This window comes from Coregonus clupeaformis, chromosome 9 (assembly GCF_020615455.1).
Source record: "Coregonus clupeaformis isolate EN_2021a chromosome 9, ASM2061545v1, whole genome shotgun sequence".
Taxonomy (NCBI): Eukaryota; Metazoa; Chordata; class Actinopteri; order Salmoniformes; family Salmonidae; genus Coregonus; species Coregonus clupeaformis.
In genome coordinates this window covers 20,603,581-20,627,640 of record NC_059200.1, presented here as the reverse complement: position 1 = coordinate 20,627,640, position 24,060 = coordinate 20,603,581, and the positions used below count along the sequence as shown (strand labels likewise).

Genomic DNA, 24,060 nt, shown 5'->3' with positions numbered 1-24,060 from the left:
CATCAAGGCAAAGGGTGGCTACTTTGAAGAATCTCAAATATGAAATATATTTTGATTTCTTTAACACTTTTCTGGTTACTACATGATTGCATATGTGTTATTTCATAGTTTTGATGTCTTCACTCTTATTCTACAATGTAGAAAATAGTAAAATTAAAGAAAAACCCTTGAATGAGTAGGTGTGTTCAAACTTTTGACTGGTACTGTATATATATATTTGTTACTGCTTGACTAAAACAATCTCGGTCAACCAACAGCCTAACGACCAAACAATCGACCAGTTGACTAATTGGGGTCATCCTTATTCAAGCATAAGATATTCACATTTACAACAGCAGCCAGTTTCTCTCTGCAGCCAGTGAATTGCTTTTCCTGAAACACCCCTCTCTCCTCAAGATGACAATGTTGTGGGTCATTTGCATTTTACCAGGTGTTCCAGTATCGTGCATCACAGCTCTATTGTGTTCCCTGAGAGCCAGGAAGGATTGTTCAGCTGCTGACACAGACACCTAGATACATCTGTTCCATTGGCCTGGGTCCAGGTCCAATCACTGGTCTAAAACACAGAGTAGGTAGAAGTTGCCCCTAACCCCTACACAACAGATCTAGGATCAGATACTACTTTATTTATTCTCCTGATCAAGGATAGGTTTGGGAGTAGGTAAACTAATCTGATCCTAGATCTGTGGTGTAGGGGGCCTGAAACACCAACCCTTTGTCCCTACTACCACCTGTGTGTGTCTCCACCTACCTGTCTGAAACACCACCTCTTTGCCCCCCACCCCTGCAGCCTCCAGGTTGATGAAGGCCCGGACCTGCTTGGCCCAGGGATGCTGAGTGATGAAGCCATGACTTGCCTATAGAGAGAGAGAGAAGAGTGAAGAGAGAAGAGAGAGAGAGAGAGAGAGAGAGAGAGAGCGAGAGAAAGAAGAGTTTTAAAAAATATATTAAAACATTCCATATTACGTCATTTAATATCATTTTACAAGAACAAGCCACCCTTACACAAAATAGGAATAGCATTTATGATTCTGGCTGAAAATTAATGTGATTGTGTGAACTTCTTAGTTGACCTCCTAACCTCCTGTCCAGTGTTCTCTACTGTCCCCCAGTGTCTCTCTCTGTCTCTACTGTCCCCCAGTGTCTCTCTCTGTCACTACTGTCCCCCAGTGTCTCTCTCTGTCACTACTGTCCCCCAGTGTCTCTCTGTCACTACTGTCCCCCAGTGTCTCTCTCTGTCACTACTGTCCAGTGTCTCTCTCTGTCACTACTGTCCCCCCAGTGTCTCTCTGTCACTACTGTCCCCCAGTGTCTCTCTGTCACTACTGTCCCCCAGTGTCTCTCTCTGTCACTACTGTCCCCCAGTGTCTCTCTCTGTCACTACTGTCCCCCAGTGTCTCTCTGTCACTACTGTCCCCCAGTGTCTCTCTGTCACTACTGTCCCCCAGTGTCTCTCTCTGTCACTACTGTCCCCCAGTGTCTCTCTCTGTCACTACTGTCCTCCAGTGTCTCTCTGTCACTACTGTCCCCCAGTGTCTCTCTCTGTCTCTACAGTCCCCCAGTGTCTCTCTCTGTCACTACTGTCCCCCAGTGTCTCTCTGTCACTACTGTCCCCCAGTGTCTCTCTGTCACTACTGTCCCCCAGTGTCTCTCTGTCACTACTGTCCCCCAGTGTCTCTCTGTCACTACTGTCCCCCAGTGTCTCTCTCTGTCACTACTGTCCTCCAGTGTCTCTCTGTCACTACTGTCCCCCAGTGTCTCTCTCTGTCACTACTGTCCTCCAGTGTCTCTCTGTCACTACTGTCCCCCAGTGTCTCTCTCTGTCACTACTGTCCTCCAGTGTCTCTCTGTCACTACTGTCCCCCAGTGTCTCTCTCTGTCACTACTGTCCTCCAGTGTCTCTCTGTCACTACTGTCCCCCAGTGTCTCTCTCTGTCTCTACAGTCCCCCAGTGTCTCTCTCTGTCACTACAGTCCCCCAGTGTCTCTCTCTGTCACTACTGTCCCCCAGTGTCTCTCTGTCACTACTGTCCCCCAGTGTCTCTCTCTGTCACTACTGTCCCCCAGTGTCTCTCTGTCACTACAGTCCCCCAGTGTCTCTCTCTGTCACTACTGTCCCCCCAGTGTTCTCTCTGTCACTACTGTCCCCCAGTGTCTCTCTCTGTCACTACTGTCCTCCAGTGTCTCTCTGTCACTACTGTCCCCCAGTGTCTCTCTCTGTCACTACTGTCCTCCAGTGTCTCTCTGTCACTACTGTCCCCCAGTGTCTCTCTCTGTCACTACTGTCCTCCAGTGTCTCTCTGTCACTACTGTCCCCCAGTGTCTCTCTCTGTCTCTACAGTCCCCCAGTGTCTCTCTCTGTCACTACAGTCCCCCAGTGTCTCTCTGTCACTACTGTCCCCCAGTGTCTCTCTGTCACTACTGTCCCCCAGTGTCTCTCTGTCACTACAGTCCTCCAGTGTCTCTGTCACTACAGTCCCCCAGTGTCTCTCTCTGTCACTACTGTCCCCCAGTGTCTCTCTGTCACTACAGTCCCCCAGTGTCTCTCTCTGTCACTACTGTCCCCCAGTGTCTCTCTGTCACTACAGTCCCCCAGTGTCTCTCTCTGTCACTACTGTCCCCCAGTGTCTCTCTCTGTCTCTACAGTCCCCCAGTGTCTCTCTGTCACTACAGTCCTCCAGTGTCTCTCTGTCACTACAGTCCCCCAGTGTCTCTCTCTGTCACTACAGTCCTCCAGTGTCTCTCTGTCACTACAGTCCCCCAGTGTCTCTCTCTGTCACTACTGTCCCCCAGTGTCTCTCTGTCACTACAGTCCCCCAGTGTCTCTGTCACTACTGTCCCCCAGTGTCTCTCTCTGTCACTACAGTCCCCCAGTGTCCCTCTCTGTCACTACATTCCCCCAGTGTCTCTCTCTTTCACTACAGTCCCCCAGTGTCTCTCTGTCACTACTGTCCCCCAGTGTCTCTCTGTCACTACTGTCCTCCAGTGTCTCTCTGTCACTACATTCCCCCAGTGTCCCTCTCTGTCACTACATTCCCCCAGTGTCTCTCTCTTTCACTACAGTCCCCCAGTGTCTCTCTCTTTCACTACTGTCCCCCAGTGTCTCTCTCTGTCCAGTGTTCTCTACTGTCCTCCAGTGTCTCTCTCTGTCACTACAGTCCCCCAGTGTCTCTCTCTTTCACTACTGTCCCCCAGTGTCTCTCTCTGTCCAGTGTTCTCTACTGTCCCCCAGTGTCTCTCTCTGTCCAGTGTTCTCTACTGTCCTCCAGTGTCTCTCTCTTTCACTACAGTCCCCCAGTGTCTTTCACTACTGTCCCCCAGTGTCTCTCTCTGTCCAGTGTTCTCTACTGTCCCCCAGTGTCTCTATTTGTCCAGTGTTCTCTACTGTCCTCCAGTGTCTCTCTCTGTCACTACAGTCCCCCAGTGTCTCTCTCTTTCACTACAGTCCCCCAGTGTCTCTTTCACTACTGTCCCCCAGTGTCTCTCTCTGTCCAGTGTTCTCTACTGTCCTCCAATGTCTCTCTCTGTCCAGTGTTCTCTACTGTCCCCCAGGGTCTCTCTCTGTCCAGCGTTCACTACTATCCCCCAGGGTCTCTCTCACCTGCAGCACATTCTCCTCAGCTCCGTTGAAGAGGAACACAACCCCGTGTCGTAGAGGTGTGGAGAGGTTGGCCAGGGAGTGGAGCACCTCCAACATCACCGCACAGCTCACCGCATCGTCACTTGCACCTGTCACACACACAGGTGACATGGGGTCAGAGACTGAGAAAGGCTGGCACAGTAACACTGTGTGTGTGTGTGTAGTCTCATAAAACCATACGGGTGTATCTCTGAATATTGGTGAGCGAGATTAGTGTGAGCGAGATTAGTGTGTGTGACAGTTAATGCTCTGCTGAAATTCCTACCTGGAGGGCTGATTGCATAATCACACAGTGGGAGCAACAGTAATCACTTACTGCCTAACCATTACTGCCTAACCATCAGACAAGCTACACCAGGGGTGTCAAACTCATTTTAGCTCAGGGCCACATGGAGGAAAATCTATTCCCAAGTGGGCCGGACCGGAAAAATCATGGTATATATAACTTAAAAACAACAACTTCAGATTGTTTTCCTTGTTTTAATACGATCAACATACAACATAAAGCTGGAGCCTGAGGACAGTGTGTCCAAAATAGTACAAGCACAACATCACTATTAATCATAAAACACGTCAGTGACTAACAGAACTGTTTCACAGATCACAGAACTATATCAGGGTGTCATTTCTCAGGCAGAAATGTAGATAAAAATAATGAAATCCTGTTCCCCAAACAAGTGCAAGAACCACAGAGTCAAGAATAGGTTAAATATACAAATAAAATAAAAACAATTAAAAACAATAGCACACCAACATAAAAACATATAAACATAAAGCTGGAGCCTGAGGACAGTGTCCAAAAGCACAACATCACTATTAATCATAAAACACGTCAAGTTTATTTGAAAGTTCTGAGGACAAAGAACACACAAACACACAATGCCTCAGTGATTCACAGAAGTATATCACAGATCACAGAACTATATCAGGGTGTCATTTCTCAGGCAGAAATGTAGATAAAAATAATGAAATCCTGTTCCCCAAACAAGTGCAAGAACCACAGAGTCAAGAATAGGTTAAATATACAAATAAAATAAAAACAATTAAAAACAATAGCACACCAACATAAAAACATATAAACATAAAGCTGAAGCCTGAGGACAGTGTCCAAAAGCACAACATCACTATTAATCATAAAACACGTCAAGTTTATTTGAAAGTTCTGAGGACAAAGAACACACAAACACACAATGCCTCAGTGATTCACAGAAGTATATCACAGATCACAGAACTATATCAGGGTGTCATTTCTCAGGCAGAAATGTAGATAAAAATAATGAAATCCTGTTCCCCAAACAAGTGCAAGAACCACAGAGTCAAGAATAGGTTAAATATACAAATAAAATCAATTAAAAACAATAGCACACCAACATAAAAACATATAAACATAAATCTGAAAGCGTTGCTCAAACTCCCGTAACAGTCCCGTTATTTTATCTTTGAACCGCTTCATGTCTGCCACATGTTGGGTCGCGCACACATTTTTCAGACAGGGGAAGTGAGCTGCATCACCACCGGCAAGTTGAGTCTCCCACAATGACAGCTTCAACTTGAAAGAACGTATGCTGTCATAATACTGCGTGACAACTTTGTTGCGCCCTTGCAGCTGTTTGTTCAAGTTATTCAGGTGCTCTGTAACATCCACCATAAATGCAAGGTCCTGCATCCATTCTGCGGAATGAAATTCTAACACTGGTTTGCCCTTTTCTTCCATGAACTGTTCAATTTCTTCTCGTAAATCAAAGAAACGCCTCAGCACAGCACCTCGGCTTAACCATCTTACCTCAGTGTGGTATGGCAGGCCATAGATGTGGTCTTTCTCTCTGAGAAGGCTGTCAAACTGACGGTGATTCAGGCTTCTGGATCGGATGAAATTAACAGTTTGGATGACCACCTTCATGACGTTATCCATCTTTAATGACTTGCAACACAAAGCCTCCTGGCGACGAGTGCGGTAAAAATATCAGCTGCTGTCGCTGTATCTGTCATCGGCACCAACTCCACGAACTCCTCGGTGACGGTCAATGTGTCATCAACTCCGCGGATGAAAATGGCCAGTTGTGCAACATCTGTAATGTCCGTGCTTTCATCAATTGCAACCGAAAACGCAATAAATGACTTTACTTTTTGCTTCAACTGGCTGTCCAAATCCACTGAAAGATCGGAAATCCTGTCTGCAACTGTGTTTCTTGTCAGGCTAATATTTGCAAAAGCCTGCCGCTTTTCAAGGCACACAATCTCCGCTGCCTTCATCATGCATGTTTTTACAAATTCACCCTCACTAAATGGTTTTGAAGCCACTGCGATTTCATTAGCAATGAGGTAGCTAGCTTTCACTGCAGCGTCACTGATGTCTCGGCTGTGAGTAAACACAGACTGCTGTTTCTTCAGACCCGCCAACAGTTCATTCACCTTCTCTCATCTCCGCTGTCCTTGAAAGTTTCATATTTGTCGGCATGACTCCTTGCCTTTTTCAGCTCTTTTTCATTCAATTCTGAATAATAGATACCATTTTTCTTGGAACACTCTGCGTCCACTTTTTCTTTTTGCAGAGACATATTGGGGCAATGAGGGTGCCAAAGCACATATGTAAAAGTAGAGCCGTAATAATATCGCGGGCCAGTAGCTCATGGCTCACGTGCTTGACCTCCTGCCCCGTAACAGTTTGCTTGCTTAACACCTTCGCCATCCAGTACAGCGTTTTTTTCAGGCTTTATTCATCTCCGTTGCGGGCCGGACGTTTGACACCCCTGAGCTACACATTTACATTACATTTACATTTTAGTCATTTAGCAGACGCTCTCATCCAGAGCGACTTACAGTTAGTGCATACATTATTTTTATATTTTTCATACTGGCCCCCCGTGGGAATCGAACCCACAACCCTGGCGTTGCAAACACCATGCTCTACCAACTGAGCTACATCCCTGCCGGCCATTCCCTCCCCTACCCTGGATGACGCTGGGCCAAATTGTGCGCCGCCCCATGGGTCTCCTGGTCACGGCCGGCTACGACAGAGCCTGGATTCGAACCAGGATCTCTAGTGGCACAGCTAGCACTGCGATGCAGTGCCTTAGACCACTGCGCCACTCGGGGTAGGGGAGTACCTAACCATCAGACAAGCTACACAATGAGAGCAACAGTACCCTAATCACTGAGTCTACTTAGGCATTCAGAACCATTCATCAGAAAAGCTACTGCCTCCTTCAGCCCAGTGTCCCTACACTGCTGCACTCAGGGTATAATGTCCCTCTCATGCCAGGCTGGTTCAGTGGTTGGAGCTGTTGACTCGGGACCACATATCACCCGGCAGGGCGCAAGGTGCAGCTGTGCCGGTCTGGCCACTAACTCTCTCTCTCTGTTGCCTTCTACTGTTCTACTCTAAAGCTATCCCCATCTAATAAAAACTTTAAAAAACACAAAAGGAGGGTGGAATTCCACTTTCTGCCCCTCTAGGCCAGCCCCATTCCCCACTAGGCCAGCCCAATTCCCCACTAGGCCAGCCCCATTCCACCACTATCAGTAGGAAATCTCTCCACAGTTAACTGTGGCTGTTGTGTTAGCCACTGTCTCACTCTGCAGTGCAATATTGTTCTTGACTGTCAGTTATTCTATATAGGAAAGAAAAACATAACAAAAAACTATGAAGGAAGGAGGAAAAGCCAAAACAAGAAGTCGAGACCTGCCTAGAGGTTTCCTGTCCAGCAGGTTTTCTTTCTGATGGAGGTAGATACACACAGTAGAATGTGGGAAAGGCTAATCCACTCCTGAAGCCTCCAGGCCAACACTGAGTATTAACCAGGCCAATGTTTTTATTGGAAACCTGAAAACACCCAACAACTACAGCAGCTAATAAGGGATTGAGGAGGATGATGTTGATTGCACGCCTAGGAACGCTGCAGAGAGAACACCATTTACTTGGAGCCTAGGCTATACTTAGTATGGGAATATTTCTACTAAACGATATGCTATATATATATATATATATATATATATATATATATATATATATATATATATATATATATATATATAACCAGTGGGGAGAACAAGTATTTGATACACTGCCGATTTTGCAGGTTTTCCTACTTACAAAGCATGTAGAGGTCTGTAATTTTTATCATAGGTACACTTCAACTGTGAGAGACGGAATCTAAAAACATGACTTAGTACTTGGTGGCAAAACCCTTGTTGGCAATCACAGAGGTCAGACGTTTCTTGTAGTTGGCCACCACGTTTGCACACATCTCAGGAGGGATTTTGTCCCACTCCTCTTTGCAGATCTTCTCCAAGTCATTAAGGTTTCGAGGCTGACGTTTGGCAACTCGAACCTTCAGCTCCCTCCACAGATTTTCTATGGGATTAAGGTCTGGAGACTGGCTAGGCCACTCCAGGACCTTAATGTGCTTCTTCTTGAGCCACTCCTTTGTTGCCTTGGCCGTGTGTTTTGGGTCATTGTCATGCTGGAATACCCATCCACTACCCATTTTCAATGCCCTGGCTGAGAGAAGGAGGTTCTCACCCAAGTTAATATGCCATTTTATAATATGCCATTTTAGCAGACGCTTTTTATCCAAAGCGACTTACAGTCATGCGTGCATAATTATAAAAAAAACAATTGTGTATGGGTGGTCCCGGGGATCGAACCCACTACCTTGGCGTTACAAGCGCCGTGCTCTACCAGCTGAGCTACAGAGGACCACGTTAACGGTACATGGTCCCCGTCCATCGTCCCTTTGATGCGGTGAAGTTGTCCTGTCCCCTTAGCAGAAAAACACCCCCAAAGCAATGTTTCCACCTCCATGTTTGACGGTGGGGATGGTGTTCTTGGGGTCATAGGCAGCATTCCTCCTTCTCCAAACATGGCGAGTTGAGTTGATGTCAAAGAGCTCGATTTTGGTCTCATCTGACCACAACACCTTCACCCAGTTCTCCTCTGAATCATTCAGATGTTCATTGACAAACTTCAGACGGCCCTGTATATGTGCTTTCTTGAGCAGGGGGACCTTGCGGGCGCTGCAGGATTTCAGTCCTTCACGGCGTAGTGTGTTACCAATTGTTTTCTTGGTGACTATGGTCCCAGCTGCCTTGAGATCATTGACAAGATCCTCCCGTGTAGTTCTGGGCTGATTCCTCACCGTTCTCATGATCATTGCAACTCCACGAGGTGAGATCTTTCATGGAGCCCCAGGCCGAAGGAGATTGACAGTTATTTTGCGTTTCTTCCATTTGCGAATATTCGCACCAACTGTTGTCACCTTCTCACCAAGCTGCTTGGCGATGGTCTTGTAGCCCATTCCAGCCTTGTGTAGGTCTACAATCTTGTCCCTGACATCCTTGGAGAGCTCTTTGGTCTTGGCCATGGTGGAGAGTTTGGAATCTGATTGATTGATTGCTTCTGTGGACAGGTGTCTTTTATACAGGTAACAAACTGAGATTAGGAGCACTCCATTTAAGAGCGTGCTCCTAATCTCAGCTCGTTACCTGTATAAAAGACACCTGGGAGCCAGAAATCTTTCTGATTGAGAGGGGGTCAAATACTTATTTCCCTCATTAAAATGCAAATCAATTTATAACATTTTTGACATGCGTTTTTCTGGATTTTTTGTTGTTGTTATTCTGTCTCTCACCGTTCAAATAAACCTAACATTAAAATTATAGACTGATAATTTCTTTGTCAGTGGGCAAACGTACAAAATCAGCACGGGATCAAATACTTTTTTCCCCTCACTGTGTGTATGTGTGTGTGTGTGTGTATATATATATATATATATATATATATATATATATATATATATATATATATATATATATATATATATATATATAGGCTATATGCTACAGTATATCCTCCCGTCGAGTAAGAAGGGAGGGAGCGAGAGCGAGAGCGAGAGCAAGAGCGAGAGCGGGAGAGTAAAAGAGAAAGTGATATAGACAGAGAATAAGAGAGAGTGAGTGGGCCTGCGTAGCGGGCAGGCCATTCAAGCGAGGAGCCAGAGACATTGTGGCCTGTTCAGCTTGAACCAGACAGACTGGAGTGCCGTGCCACGACTAATGTAGTCAAAACACATTAGTCATGTTACCCTCAGCAATGTGTGTGTGTGAGTAGTATGTGTGTGTGTTATATCGACTGCGTATATTTATGTGAGTGCGTGGGCTCGTGTGTGTGTGTGTGTGTGTGTGTGTGCGCTAAACAGAGCATTCAGATGACCGTTACTTTCTCCCTGTTCACACACATTTCACCTTTGGGCCTTGCTTGAGCACAGAGAACACCCATCATGTGGGACAATGAACCTGATCATTCTCCTCTTCTGTTATGTTTCCCACAATGTGCATGTTTTGAATTCCTGAATGCAGCTTCCTCTGTCTGAGAGTATGTGGAAGCCAGGGAGGAGGGAAACATGCCAATGCCTGGGTTGTGTTTATTTTTCCTGCTCCCCATCCAATGTATTTAACACCTCTTCTGGTATCAATTTCCTGGTTTTAGGTACAGAACTTCATGTTCAAACTCCAGAGAACATTTATTTCTCTGCAGGTGTTACGGGGAATGAGTTACAGTTGGAGAACTGTATTTAGGCTTAATCTGAGATTCAGTCTGAAACTAGTCTTGGTTGGCAATTTGCACCATGTTGGACTGTAAGCTATAGCCTGTTTAGTCCTCTCTGCTTTCAGGGATATAATGACGGTGTAATTACATTTCATGGAGAGTAAAGGCGTCAGCATGCTTCAGTTCGGCTGGCGCATAGCCGAACTCGGCTAGCTGAACCGAACGGGTGCACTCGCATACTCCCTTAAAATACTGTCATTTGAAAAACGAGAAAAAAGCGGCAATAGTACTGTTTGTCCAATTTGAGACGCCGTAGCCAGTATACACTTCCTCAAAATAGTCAGAATGAATCTAAGATAACTCATTAACTTTGACATTTTTGCTGAGGAGATCTTAGTTGAGCAATTTTACATCTAACGAAGATGTTTGGTGCCGTATTCCTCAATGAAAAAATGTGCATGAAAATGAGTCGTCTCTCGTTGAATGACAACAAAGACTTTATTGAAGAATCCCTACTGTTGACCAATCACCGACGAAACATGCAGACGGCTTGTAGAGATTTTTTTTTATTTTTATGTAATGATTTTGCATTCACGTTACAGTATGAACTAATAGGACCTCCCCACCCAACTGTGGTTAAACTACAGTACACCACCACTCCTGTACTGTTGATGTCTTGACCTAAATAAAGAACATCTCTGTCAGAATCAGTCATACACTTGACCACTTGTGCCTTACATAACATGTCTTTTAGCTATTCTCTTCAGTAATGCAACTGTAACTAACAACACTACCACACAGGCCTGGTCATAGCTAGAGATAGTGATTGTATTAGGCCTGTTGTGTGTGAAAACCATGGTTGTGTTATCATGGTTGTGTGTGTGTGTGTGTGTGTGAATAATAAATCCTAAGATATAATAAAGACTAATTGGTTGTGTTGTGTTGTATTGTACCTGGACTGTTGGCCACAGAGTCAAAGTGGCAGTTGGCCAGCATGAGGTGCTGAGCCCCAGCCTTGGGCTCCAGGCGGACAGCGATGTTGCTGACCCTGTCGTAGTAGGAGGTGAACCCTCCCAGGAAGTCGATGCTGAAGGAGCCTGTGGGTCTCTGGACGTCCACAGTGACAGAGTGGGGTCCTGAAGCGCTGTCGGCCTTGATGTGCTCGATCTGCTCCAGCAGGAAATTTACTGTTAGGACCTCATTCTCCGGGCTGCCCGTGGGACGGGGACCGAAGCTGGTGATACGCTCCAGGTGCTTCCTGGTAGACAGGGAAAGGCATGCAGGGAGTGAGTCAGCAAATCGGTAGAGGCATATTAAGTATAGGCTAGGCCTACTATGTCCTTACATCTGCAGTTTCTATCAAGTTTCACTTCAATAATTTTGATAAAGTATGCTAAGTACGAACAGTTTCTAAAGTTGTGCTTTGCTTTCAGCAAGCACACCTAATAACTTCTAAATGTAGGCTAGGCCTAATATTATCATCCTTTTTGACCTGACGTATGTTAGTATTTGTTGTGCATAATAATATTAGTAGAGTTAAAACATTGCGAGGCAGCATGGCAATGTTTTGAAGTGGGATATGACTTCTTTCATCCTGTGCTGTTGACCTAGTCATATCAGTCCTGTACACTGTAGAGCCTGTTTAGTCGTTTCATTTTGGGGTTTTCAGTGGAAAAGCCTTTCCTGTTTCCTTTCCACTTTTTCTGTTTGAGAAAACTCTGGCAGCTACAATAAGATCCATCCCAATAAGGCTTTAGGTCATTTGACACCAGTGGGAAGTTGACACTCCAGAGGACCTATGTGGCTGTTTGACATTGAGGTAGCCTATGTAGACCCTCACCCCCACCCTTTCCCTAGCCTGGTCCCAGATCTGTTTGAGCCGTCTTGCCAACGCCTATGGTTATTCCCTAGCCTGGTCCCAGATCTGTTTGAGCCGTCTTGCCAACGCCTATGGTTATTCCCTAGCCTGGTCCCAGATCTGTTTGAGCCGTCTTGCCAACGCCTATGGTTATTCCCTAGCCTGGTCCCAGATCTGTTTGAGCCGTCTTGCCAACGTCTATGGTTATTCCCTAGCCTGGTCCCAGATCTGTTTGAGCCGTCTTGCCAACGCCTATGGTTCTTCCCTAGCCTGGTCCCAGATCTGTTTGAGCCGTCTTGCCAACGCCTATGGTTATTCCCTAGCCTGGTCCCAGATCTGTTTGAGCCGTCTTGACAACGCCTATGGTTATTCCCTAGCCTGGTCCCAGATCTGTTTGAGCCGTTTTGCCAACGCCTATGGTTATTCCCTAGCCTGGTCCCAGATCTGTTTGAGCCGTCTTGCCAACTCCTATGGTCATTACCTAGTCTGGTCCCAGATCTGTTTGAGCTGTCATGCCAACTCCTATGGTTATTCCCTAGCCTGGTCCCAGATCTGTTTGAGCTATCTTGCCAAAGCCTATGGTCATTGTCACGGCGCCAGAACAGTTTTGTTACCACAGGAGTTGGCAAGACAGCACAAACAGATTTGGAACCAGGCTACCACTTCCCTTCTGCCACTAAAAGCAGGAAGAAGTTTCCATGGACTGTATGGGTGTGGCTAGGTCAACTAGACTGTAGTGTCCTAATGACTCCAGGTGTTCCTTCCTGTATGTTTGCATTAGGGCTGCCCTAAGATTATATAGCCTACTGTATGTGTCCCATCTGACACATTCATCAGGCTTATGTCTTCTACTCTCTCCCTCTCTGTCTACCTAGTAGTCAAAAAGCAGGGTTTTATCAAATAAGCATACAGCTGCTCTCTGATTAACTGAAAAGCAGCCTTGTATATGTTTATTATGGGAATGGTGGAAATAAAATAAGTAGCTAATTTAGAAAATGGTGTTATGGTACAATTCTTCAATTTAGCCTATGTACAGGATCATTGGTCGATGTGTGTCTGTGATATCTCTTTCACTATTGACATGTTCAGACAGACTAAATCAGAGCCACAAACTGTCAAGAAACAATGGAGAAGCATTATTTTAAATGTCCTCCTTCACTCCCTCCTACTATCAACCGACCGTTAGCTACACCTGACATGGGTTACCTAGAATGACAACTAGTACCGGTGGCTTGTAGCGTAGCTAGGTGGGACCGACTGAGATAAATAACTAGAGGAAAGGTTAGTTCACACACCCGGGTCGTTAACGCCATATTGCAAACTGGAAGTGATCGCAATGGAATTAATAACATTAGGCTAATATCAGAGATACTATATATGCAACTTGTTGAGAATATAGCTAGCTACAATTCAATTGACAACAGTATCAACTTACCTTGCCCTGACAGCATTGAACTCGCCAGTAGATTTTCCAATGACTAGCTGCTGTAATGACAAATGAACGACTCCCCACAGCACCAGAATGAATACAGTCACCAGTGCCACTCCGACGCCTTCGTGTAGCAGATACAAGCTCACTTCAGGCTTCTTTTTCACTTCACTGCAGCCGTTGATTCCACATTGATCCTGAGAGTCATTCTTCTTTTCCGATGCATTGTTTTGCTTCCCGTATATGGCTTTTATTCTCCTAATAGTGGTGTCGCTCTCCATCTTTGCCACTGGTACACACTGAGGTATATACGAACCGCCAACACACCAGCAACCGTCGCTTCTGGAACACGGGACAGATCACGAGGAGGGACAAACTTCTCTCTCACATCTAGCAGAGGGGAAGAGGCGAAGCGAGAGAGATAACTGGGCCCAAGATCTGTCATCTCCAGCAGGTGGCGTTTTTTCGCTCACCAGACAGACGAGTTTTGTATGGATCTCAATGAGTGTCGAATTTGGTTAACAAAAAATGTAATGTCTTATTTGCTACCTGTGGCTTATTTGCTCGAATAGAAGTTTCGTAATGATTAGGTTGTTATGAGTGTACTGATATAAGTAGTACACGTTACATCCAGGCAACTTTGAGAAAAAACACTTTGGGTGTGCTCTCAGTCATTCGTAAATTCAGAGAGTTGTAAGATTGTCTGACCTCACAACCGCAGTCAAGCACCCAAACTAACTGGATAAAGTTGTCTAGCTTGCTAACGTTAGCTACTTCCCAACACAAATGAGAGAACACCTCACTCTGACCATTTTACTCGCCCTAGCAGAGCAGGCTAGGCTGTTTTCATCTAGAGCGTTAGTGACTGTACCTGTGCTGCTGGAAACAATTTAATAACGTTTTTTTTGCTGACGTTTATTGACGCCGGTCATATTCAATGAGTGTTGCGTGTTCGTAAATTCAACAGTTACCCTGTGTTCTGCCACACAAGAGTGCTCTGAAATCAGAGTAGATAACTAGAGTGAATTTAAGAATGCACCTATCGGAGTTGTGCCTGGTCGTCACTAGTTCCATCAGCCACAAATGTCATTCTAAACTTAACCTTATGCCTAACGCTAACCTTAAATTAAGATACTCGGCCACTCGGAATATTTGGTCAATATAATATACAGTGCATTCGGAAAGTATTTAGACCCCTTGACTTTTACCACATTTTGTTACATTACAGACTTCTTCTAAAATTGATTAAATTAACATTTTACTCATCAAGCTACACACAATACCCCATAATGACAAAGCGAAAACATGTTTTTAGAAATGTTTGCTAATTTATTAAAAATAAAAAACAGAAATACCTTATTTACAGTAAGTATTCAGACACTTTGCTATGAGACTCGAAATTGAGCTCAGGTGCATCCTGTTTCCATTGATCATCCTTGAGATGTTTCTATGACTTGATTGGAGTGCACCTGTGGTAAATTAAATTGATTGGACATGATTTGGAAAGGCACACACCTGTCTATATAAGGTCCCATAGCGGACAGTGCATGTCAGAGCCATGAGGTCGAAGGAATTGTATGTAGAGCTCCGAGACAGGATTGTGTCGAGGCACAGATCTAGGGAAGGGTACCAAAAAAATTCTGCAGCATTGATGGTCCCCAAGAACACAGTGGCCTCCATCATTCTTAAATGGAAGAACTTTGGAAGCACCAAGACTCTTTGTTGGTGCTGTCATCTTCAGGACAGGAATACCGGTTTACTTAACGGAGGAATAAACACACATGTTCATCGTTGGTGTTTTAACCAGAACGGGGGACTGCCCGTTTTTATTTTCGCACATGCGCAGTTGTACATCTCTCACTGTACCAGTGTAAGAACACAATTTAATAACATTAGTCTATATGCTAACACCCCCACTTGCTCTTATACTGTACAAGTCGTATTCAACCTAACTTTATCAACACATTTAGCTTACACAGTTATACATCTCACAAATGTCAGTTTTTATATTCCAAACATATATCCCAAGAATTTTTCATTTTTGAACTTCGTTACAGGTTTAGTCAAAACATCTGCAACCATGTCTGCCTTTGGACAATATTCAATACTTATTTTACCATCACTGAGTGCAGATCGAATGAAATGATATCTGATGTCGACATGTTTACATCTCTGACGACATACTGGGTTCTTTGACAGAGCAATTGCACCTTGGTTATCTTCAAAGATTGTTACTGGTGCATATTGGCACTCACTATCCATCTCGCCCAATAACTGTACAAGGTACAAACTTTCTTGTGTAGTAGCAGCCAGTGCCATGTACTCTGTTTCACATGTAGATAAAGCTACTGTTGGCTGCTTCTTAGACCTCCATGAAATAACAAGTCCACATTTAGTTAAACTAAAACAATACCCTGTTATGCTTCGTCTGTCACTTTGATCTGCTGCCCAATCAGCATCACTATATGCTACGAGGTTGAGTTTTTCCACCCCCTTTTTGTAACACAACTCCTGATTCATTGTCCCCTTCAAATACCTCAACACATGTTTAGCTGTTATCCAGTGTTGCTCTTTTGGTTCTGATAGGTATTGTGACAGCTTGCTGACAATCCAACTGATATCCGGTCTTGTACATGTCATCACATATATCAAGCTGCCTATCACGTCAGATACCTTTTTGAATCAATAGGTTCACCATCACCATCAAAGTTTTGTTTTTGTTCACATGGTGTTGACCTTGTTTTACAGTCTGACATACCAAACCTTTCCAGTATCTTGGTTATGTACCTTGTTTGGTTCATCTTTATTTTCCCTTCACTTTGTGTAAAATCAATGCCTAGGAAAGATCTTACATTTTTCACTTAACATTTCTTTTACACTTGTGAGTGAGTCACTATCACTAGCAGTGATAATTAGATCATCGACCCAAATTATCAAAATGATCCTGTTGCAGTTTGTTTGTTATAAACACAGTGATCAGCTGGGTTCTGTGTAAAACCATTTTCACTAAGGTGATCATGCAACATTTTGTTCCAGTTCCTTCCTGACTGTTTCAGGCCGTACAGTGACTTGTTCAGTTTGCAGACTAGTTGCTCACCTGTATCTGACCTGACTTCAAAACCCTCTGGTTGCTCCATGTACACTTCACAGTCAATAGGAGCATGTAGATATGCTGTTTTGACATCCATCTGATGTAACTCTAAGTCATACTGAGCTGCTAGCTGCATCAAACAGCGTACTGATGTGATATTTACAGTTGGAGAAAAAGTCTCCTTATAGTCTATTCCTGCCACTTGACTATACCCCTTTGCAACATATCTTGCCTTGTATGTCTCAGTCTCATCTGAATTGTTTTTGACCGCATAGACCCACCTGCCCCCCACTGCATTTTTACCCTCTGGCAGTGTGGTCAATGTGAATGTATCATTTTCCCTAAGGTAATCCATCTCCTCCTTCATAGCAGTTGCCCAAATCTCTGATTTTGGTGAAATCATTGCTTCTTTGAAGGTTTGTGGTGCATTGCACATTACTCTGTAGCAGTAGTCAACACTAGGTGGTATCTGGTCATCACACTTCACTTTACACTCATAGTCTTTTAAGTACTGGGGCTTCTTCCTCGCTCTGTCTGGATAGCGTGGACTCTGACTATCTGAAGTCTCGATTTGCACATCTTGTGTCTCTTCGAATTTTGATCTGCCATCTTGGCTTTTGGCATGGGGGATTCAAATCTCTCCCCATGAAGATCATCACTCATTTCCAAATCTGTCTGAGTTTGTCGTTCGACTACACCTTTTGTAACGAACTTGACTAATCAGTTTTTAAGAACTTTTCCAGTGTCTGGGTAGTAGACTAGGTATGCTGGACTATTTTTATCATACCCGACAAAAATACCCTTTTCACATCTTGAGTCCAACTTTTTCTTGTTCTGTCTGCATGCATAGCAAACAGATCCAAATTCTTTCATCTTTGAAAGATCAGGCTTTCTCCCAGTAAACATGTAGTGTGGAGTCTGTCCTACACGCTTACTGTAAAACCTATTGTGAATTACTGCAGCAGTCATTACAGCATATGTCCACAAGTTCTTTGGTAGGTTGCTCTCAAGTAGCATGCATCTTGCCATTTCAAACAGTGTTCTCCAATTGCTCTCAGCGGTCCCATTTTGATGGGGTGAGTAAGGGGCTGAAGTTTCATGTCTTATGGCATTCTTACTGAGCAATGACTGGAACTCTTTGGCTGTGAACTCTTTGGCTGTGAACGCCATTATCTGACCTGACACACTTTATTTCCCCCATAAGGGGCCACATCAGCAATAAACTTCTCAGTAGCTTTTACAGTATCACTCTTTGTTTTTAGGAAATACACAAAAACTGCCCCTGAATAATCATCCGTAAATGCTATAGTATATCTGAACCCATCTTTCGCCTCTGGCTCTATAGGGCCAGCCAAATCAGTGTGCACAAGCTCAAGAGCCTCTTTTGCCTTTTCATCAGGCTCTCTGTTTCTGCTCTGAACACATTTTCCCTGTGTGCAGATTTCACAGTTGAGGGTAGATTTGTCAATCTTACCTGTGATTTTCATTCCCTCTGTCACATTTTCTAACTTTGACACATCCTCAAAATTACAGTGGCCAAGAATTTTGTGCCATGTGTGAATATCATAGCACCCATGACATCCATCATCATTTTCATCACTTACAGTGTTAAGATAGTAAAGTCTGTCGTACTCCTCGATGTCAAAAGTGGTACCGTTCTTGTGGATGAGCTTGTTACACCCCTGTCGAAAGTTGACTGAAGCTCCGTTGGCTGTCGCTGCTTTAACAGAGAAAATGTCCTGTGGAAACGACGGCACGTACAGCGCCTTTGTCAGCGTTGTTTTCACCCGACGACCCGTGTTGTCTCTCAGGTAAACCTCCGCTGCACCTCTCCTCTCCGCGACACCATTCGTTCTTGTTCCGTCAGCCAGCTCCACGGAATGTTTTTCCAGTTTGAAAGTCTCGTCAAACTCCTTAAACTTCCCGATGTCCGTGACTATATGTGACGTTGCTCCCGTATCAACCATCAGCCCTTTCTGTTTCAGTCCACGAACCTGACAGTCACTTATTCTGAATGCAAATATGTGGCCTTCAGCATCTGTTGCTTGTTTCACATTGTCTCTTCTTTTTCGTCTGCAATTTGCGTCAGTATGAGTGGAGCTCTTGCAAAAACTACACCACTGTCTCCGTTCTCTGTGCTCTCCAGTAACGGTACATTCCCGGGCCTTGTGCCCTTTCTGGCCACAGTTGAAGCAGGTTATCTCTGTCCTTTTATCTCTTCCTCTTGGCCAGCTAACTTTAATGTTACTTGCCTTCATCACGTTGTCGTCAGTGGAAATGGCGCTAATCTTCTCTGTGCTCCTCAACTTGGTTTTGAACTTGCCAAAAGTTGTCGGCTCGTCACTCTGCGTTATGTGGATGGCAAACGGCATAAATGAGTCGGGCAAACCTTTCAGAATCATTGCAATCAACAGCCCGTCACTTAAAGTCTCTTCAGCATTCCTCAGTGCTGTAATAGCCGTCTCAGCACGAATGATCAAGTCCGTAACACTTTCATCAGCGGCTTTCTGAAGAGAAGTTAGCTCAGTGTAGAGGCTAATCACACGTGGCTTCCCTTTACCTGCATAATGTTCCCTCAATATCTTCAACGCTTTTCTCCCATCATCTGCTGCTTCTCTCATTATCAGGGAAAGACTTTTATCATCCAAAACCTGTATCAATTCGGCATAGGCTTCTTCATTTTTCTCTCTGTCTTCTTCATCTTCATCCACGCTCAATATGGTGGCCTTAAGCCCTAGCAAACGCAAGTGCCCCAAAAACGTAGTCTCCTCTTAGTTTTTTTCATCTCCGTCGAAACATAATCTATTCCATCGGCTTCCATGTTCCCTTCTGGGCCCATAACCTGTTGGTGCTGTCATCTTCAGGACAGGAATACCGGTTTACTTAACGGAGGAATAAACACACGTTCATCGTTGGTGTTTTAACCAGAACGGGGGAATGCCCTTTTTTATTTTCGCACATGCGCAGTTGTACATCTCTCATAGGGCATGACTGTACCAGTGTAAGAACACAATTTAATAACATTAGTCTATATGTTAACACTCTTCCTAGAGCTGGCTGCCTGGCCAAACTGAGCAATTGGGGGAGAAGGGCCTTTGTCAGGGAGGTGGCCAAGAATCCAATGGTCACTCTAACAGAGCTCCAGAGTTCCTCTGTGGAGATGGGACAACTTTCCAGAAGGACAACCATCTCTGCAGCACTCCACCAAATCAGGCCTTTATGGTAGAGTGGCCAGACGGAAGCCACTCCTCAGGAAAAGGCACATGACAGCCCGCTTGGAGTTTGCCAAAAGGCACCTAAAGCACTCTCAGACCATTAGAAACAAGATTCTCTGGTCTGATGAAACCAAGATTGAACTCTTTGGCCTGAATGCCAAGCGCCACATCTGGAGGAAACCTGGAACCATCCCTACGGTGAATCATGGTGGTGGCAGCATCATGCTGTGGGGATGTTTTTCAGCAGCAGGGACTAGATGACTAGTCAGGATCGAGGGAAAGATGAACGGAGCAAAGTACAGAGAGATCATTGATGAAAACCTGCTCCAGAGCGCTCAGGACCTCTGAATGTCCTTGAATGGCCCAGCCAGAGCCCGGACTTGAACCTGATCGAACATCTCTGGAGAGACTTGAAAATAGCTGTGCAGCAACGCTCCCCATCCACTGACAGAGCTTGAGAGGATCTGCAGAGAAGAATGGGAGAAACTCCCCAAATACAGGTGTGCCAAGCTTGTAGCATCATCCTCGAGGCTGTAATACCTGGAATAGTATAAAGTAATCCTTCTACCCCCCTCCCCCACCCCCCCATAAAAAAAAGAAAAAAAAAGTGGTTGTCCCACTGGCTATCATAAGTTGAATGCACCAATTTGTAAGTAGCTCTAGATAAGAGCGTCTGCTAAATGATGTAAATGTAATCGCTGCCAAAGGTGCTTCAACAAAGTACTGAGTAAAAGGTCTGAATACTTATGTAAATGTATATTTTAAGTTTGCTTCAGCTTGATGTCACGAACAGATGGCCGGACATTCTCCTTCAGGATTTTTTGGTAGACAGCAGAATTCATGGTTCCATTTATCACAGCAAGTCTTCCAGGTCCTGAAGCAGCAAACAGGGCCAGACCATCACACTACCACCATCATATTTTACTGTTGGTATGATGTTATTTTTCTGAAATGCGGTGTTACTTTTACACCAGATGTAATGGGACACACACCTCCCAAAAAATTCTACTTTTGTCTCTTCAGTCCACAGAGTATTTTCCCAAAGGTCTTGGGGGTCATCAAGATGTTTTCTGGCAAAAATGAGATGAGCCTTAATGTTCTTTTTACTCAGCAGTGGTTTTCGTCTTGGAACTCTGCCATGCAGGCCATTTTTGCCCAGTCTCTTTCTTATGGAGTCATGAACACTGGGCCTCATTCACCAACCGTTTTTACGAATTAATGTGTTCTTAAACCGCATTTACGCACTTTTAACGAAGATTCTGACATTCACTAATGTTCTTAGCTAAGAACAAAATCCACGCACACTCCAGAGCATTCTTACTCACATTTGAGTGATGAAAGTTGGCTCCAAATAATCGGTTACTGCATTTAATTTAATTCTACAGTCGTTTGTAATGATAGTATTTTACTCTAATGCATTTCTGATCATTTGTTGAAAAAAAAAATCATAGTATGCAAAGAAACACTAACACTGCAATTTACATCAGCAATGAAGCTGATTAAATCCTGCATTATGTGGTGATTGATCGTGCTATTTATAGGGCCAAAATGGGCCTGTTTCTGCACATCAGGCATGCTATCAAAATGGCACATCTATTGCTGCTTGACGACATTGCCGAGTGTGCTCTGAGAAGGGAACGCATCTTTGAGGATCACGTTGATTTATTTGCAGAGACTGACGAGTACTTGATCGGACGGTTTAGGCTTCCAAGACACGTTTTAATGGAGCTGTGTGATACTTTGGAGCCAGCGCTGCGGAGCCATACCCAACGGTCCAATCCCGTACCACCTCATGTGCAGGTACTCTCCACCTTGGGATTTTTAGCCACTTGGACATTTCAGCGGGAGTTAGCAGACCGGGTGGGGCATATCACAGCCATCCATCAGCCGCGCTCTCCCACGAGTTGTGGATGGAATAAATCAACTGGCCACACAATATATTTTATTCCCCTACACAGCGCAACAACAGCTGCCGGTCAAGGGAGGGTTCTACTCTATTGTGGGTCTGCACAACGTAATCGGGGCAATAGAATGCACTCAGGTGCGCATTAAGGCACCCTCACCAGACCCATTCCCATACCTCAACCGCAAGCAATATCACTCAATGTACAAGTCATCTGCGACTCCGACAACCATCTCTTGAACGTGGTCTCCCGCTTCCCAGGAGGTGCACATGACTTATATTTTGCAGAACAGTTCTGTGGGAATGCGCCTGGAACAAGGAGCTGCTGGAGACGCATGGCTCATTGGTAAGCATAGTTCAGTAATTTCAAATTCCAATTGTTGGTTTCAAAAGTGGGTTTCTTCATTAATGACTTGTTTCATTAGGATATCGGGGGTATGCCCTTGCGCCCTGGCTAATGACGCCACTAACAAACCCTTAGACGCACCAAGAGGCCTCTTATAACCAGGGGCACGCACGCACGCACCCGCTCCAGCATTGCGCGAACCATTGGTATTCTGAAGGGACGCTGGATGGGTTTGGACTCAGCAGGTGGTAAGCTGCTTTACAAGCCAGAGAAGGTGAGTAGCACTACTTGTTTCATTCAAGTTAGAAAAATGGAGAACATGTAGAATAATCTAATTCCAACAATTCATTTTAGTTTTTCTAGCTTTTGATCATCTTTACACCGTTTTTAGGTTTGCAGAATGATCATGGCCTGTTGTGTTACACAACATCGCTATGAAGCGTGGTGTTCCACTTCCACTTCAGCCACCACACCAGGATGTGCGTCCTGACCCATTACTGGGACCAGACAACCGACTTGGCGTGGAAGTCAGACATCATTTCTCGTTTTTGATTTGTCCTTTTAAATACCACAAATTAAACACATGAAATGACACAGGTTTCATTGCGCGTTCTTTATATTTCTAAATGTGTGTTTAGGTCTTTGAGTGTTTCTGATATTGTGGCCAGAGTAGAAGCGATTTCACAGAGACTTTGCGCAATCCTCTCCTGGTTAGCCAAGACCGCATCGGAGATGACACGTGCAGTTGGACCGGACCTGGGGGCACGTACAGAGGCAGGCCTACTGCAGGAAGGCCGAATGGTGTCAGGTTCCTCTTCAGAGGGGTTGCCTGGATTGGAGATCTGTAAATAACAAAACTGAAAGTAAAAAACAGTCACAGTGCACTGATTTTTTTGATGTTTCAGTTTGTTCAATATAGGCCTACTGCAAAAGCAATAGGATTTCAAACTGAATAAACTAGGAATTCAGGTGAGGACTCTTCAGTCACATAGGCCCACATTTGGTTTGACAAACTGGTGTAAAATTCCTTTCCAATGGTTTCACCGTTGCTTTCAGTTAAATTATGGCATGAAATTGTATACATTCAGAAAGACTTGCTTACCGTCTGATTCACTGGTGGGAGATGGCCTTGGAAGATATGAAGCTGTTGATATAGGGCCCTGGTCAGTGTCCAGTTGCTCTGCTGATGGCACACCTGAAAGTGCCGTCTCCAATAATGGCCCCGATGCGCTGGTCAATCTCAGATAACTCAGGGCCTGCATGCCCCCCTCCAGTGGTCAGCATGTCGCTTATGTTTGGCAATGGATTTTTTTGGTCTCTGATTTTAAGTCAAACCATTTCTTTTTTACATATTCAATTGAGCGACGTTCTCCTTCCATGCCTCCGTTTTGTTGATGGCTTTAAAACCACTGGAAACACTAAATATTATGCCCCGTTTGGCATTTACCTGTTGCAGTATAATTTATTTCAGAATTACTGAAGTTCCTTTTTCGTTTGGTGATCGGTGGACCACCACAGTCTGTGCGTCTTTCGGACATTCTCCAACTTTTCTTGCACACGGCCCTGAAGTGTCATGTCCTTATATGGGAATTTGCGGGGCGTTTTCTTATGCTAATTAGGAACAACTGGCACACGCTTTCAATTAAGACATACGATTCATCAAGCCTAAAACACAGGTGCGAACATTTGTTGTTTAAGAACATGTCATGAATCCGAAGTAGACTTTTCTTAGGGAGTTTATTAAGAACAAAGTTTAGAAAATTCTTAGGTAGATATTGGTGAATGAGGCCCACTGACCTTAACTGAGGCAAGTGAGGCCTGCAGCTCTTTGGATGTTGTGGGGTCTTTGACCTCTTGGATGAGTCATCGCTGCGCTCTTGTGGTAATTTTGGTCTGCCGGCCACTCCTGGGAAGGTTCACCACTGTTCCATGTTTTCGCCATTTGTGGATAATGGCTCTCACTGTGGTTCGCTGGAGTCCCAAAGCTTTAGAAATGGCTTTATAACGTTTCCCAGACTGATCGATCTCAATT

The 24,060-nt window shown here is 44.7% G+C and overlaps 1 protein-coding gene across 1 annotated transcript in view; it reads right to left on the bottom strand.

Annotated features, from left to right (window-relative positions):
- LOC121573442 (endoplasmic reticulum metallopeptidase 1) overlaps nucleotides 1–13,848 on the bottom strand; it is a 57,265-nt gene extending 43,417 nt beyond the window's left edge. The window contains exons 1-4 of the mRNA XM_041885446.2: nucleotides 13,480–13,848; nucleotides 11,140–11,444; nucleotides 3,601–3,728; nucleotides 752–857 (exon numbers count right to left, since the gene is read on the bottom strand). Coding sequence (XP_041741380.1) covers nucleotides 752–857; nucleotides 3,601–3,728; nucleotides 11,140–11,444; nucleotides 13,480–13,754 — 814 coding nt within the window. The 5' untranslated portion in view covers nucleotides 13,755–13,848. The remainder of the gene's footprint in view (nucleotides 1–751; nucleotides 858–3,600; nucleotides 3,729–11,139; nucleotides 11,445–13,479) is intronic.
- Nucleotides 13,849–24,060: the final 10,212 nt, after the last annotated feature.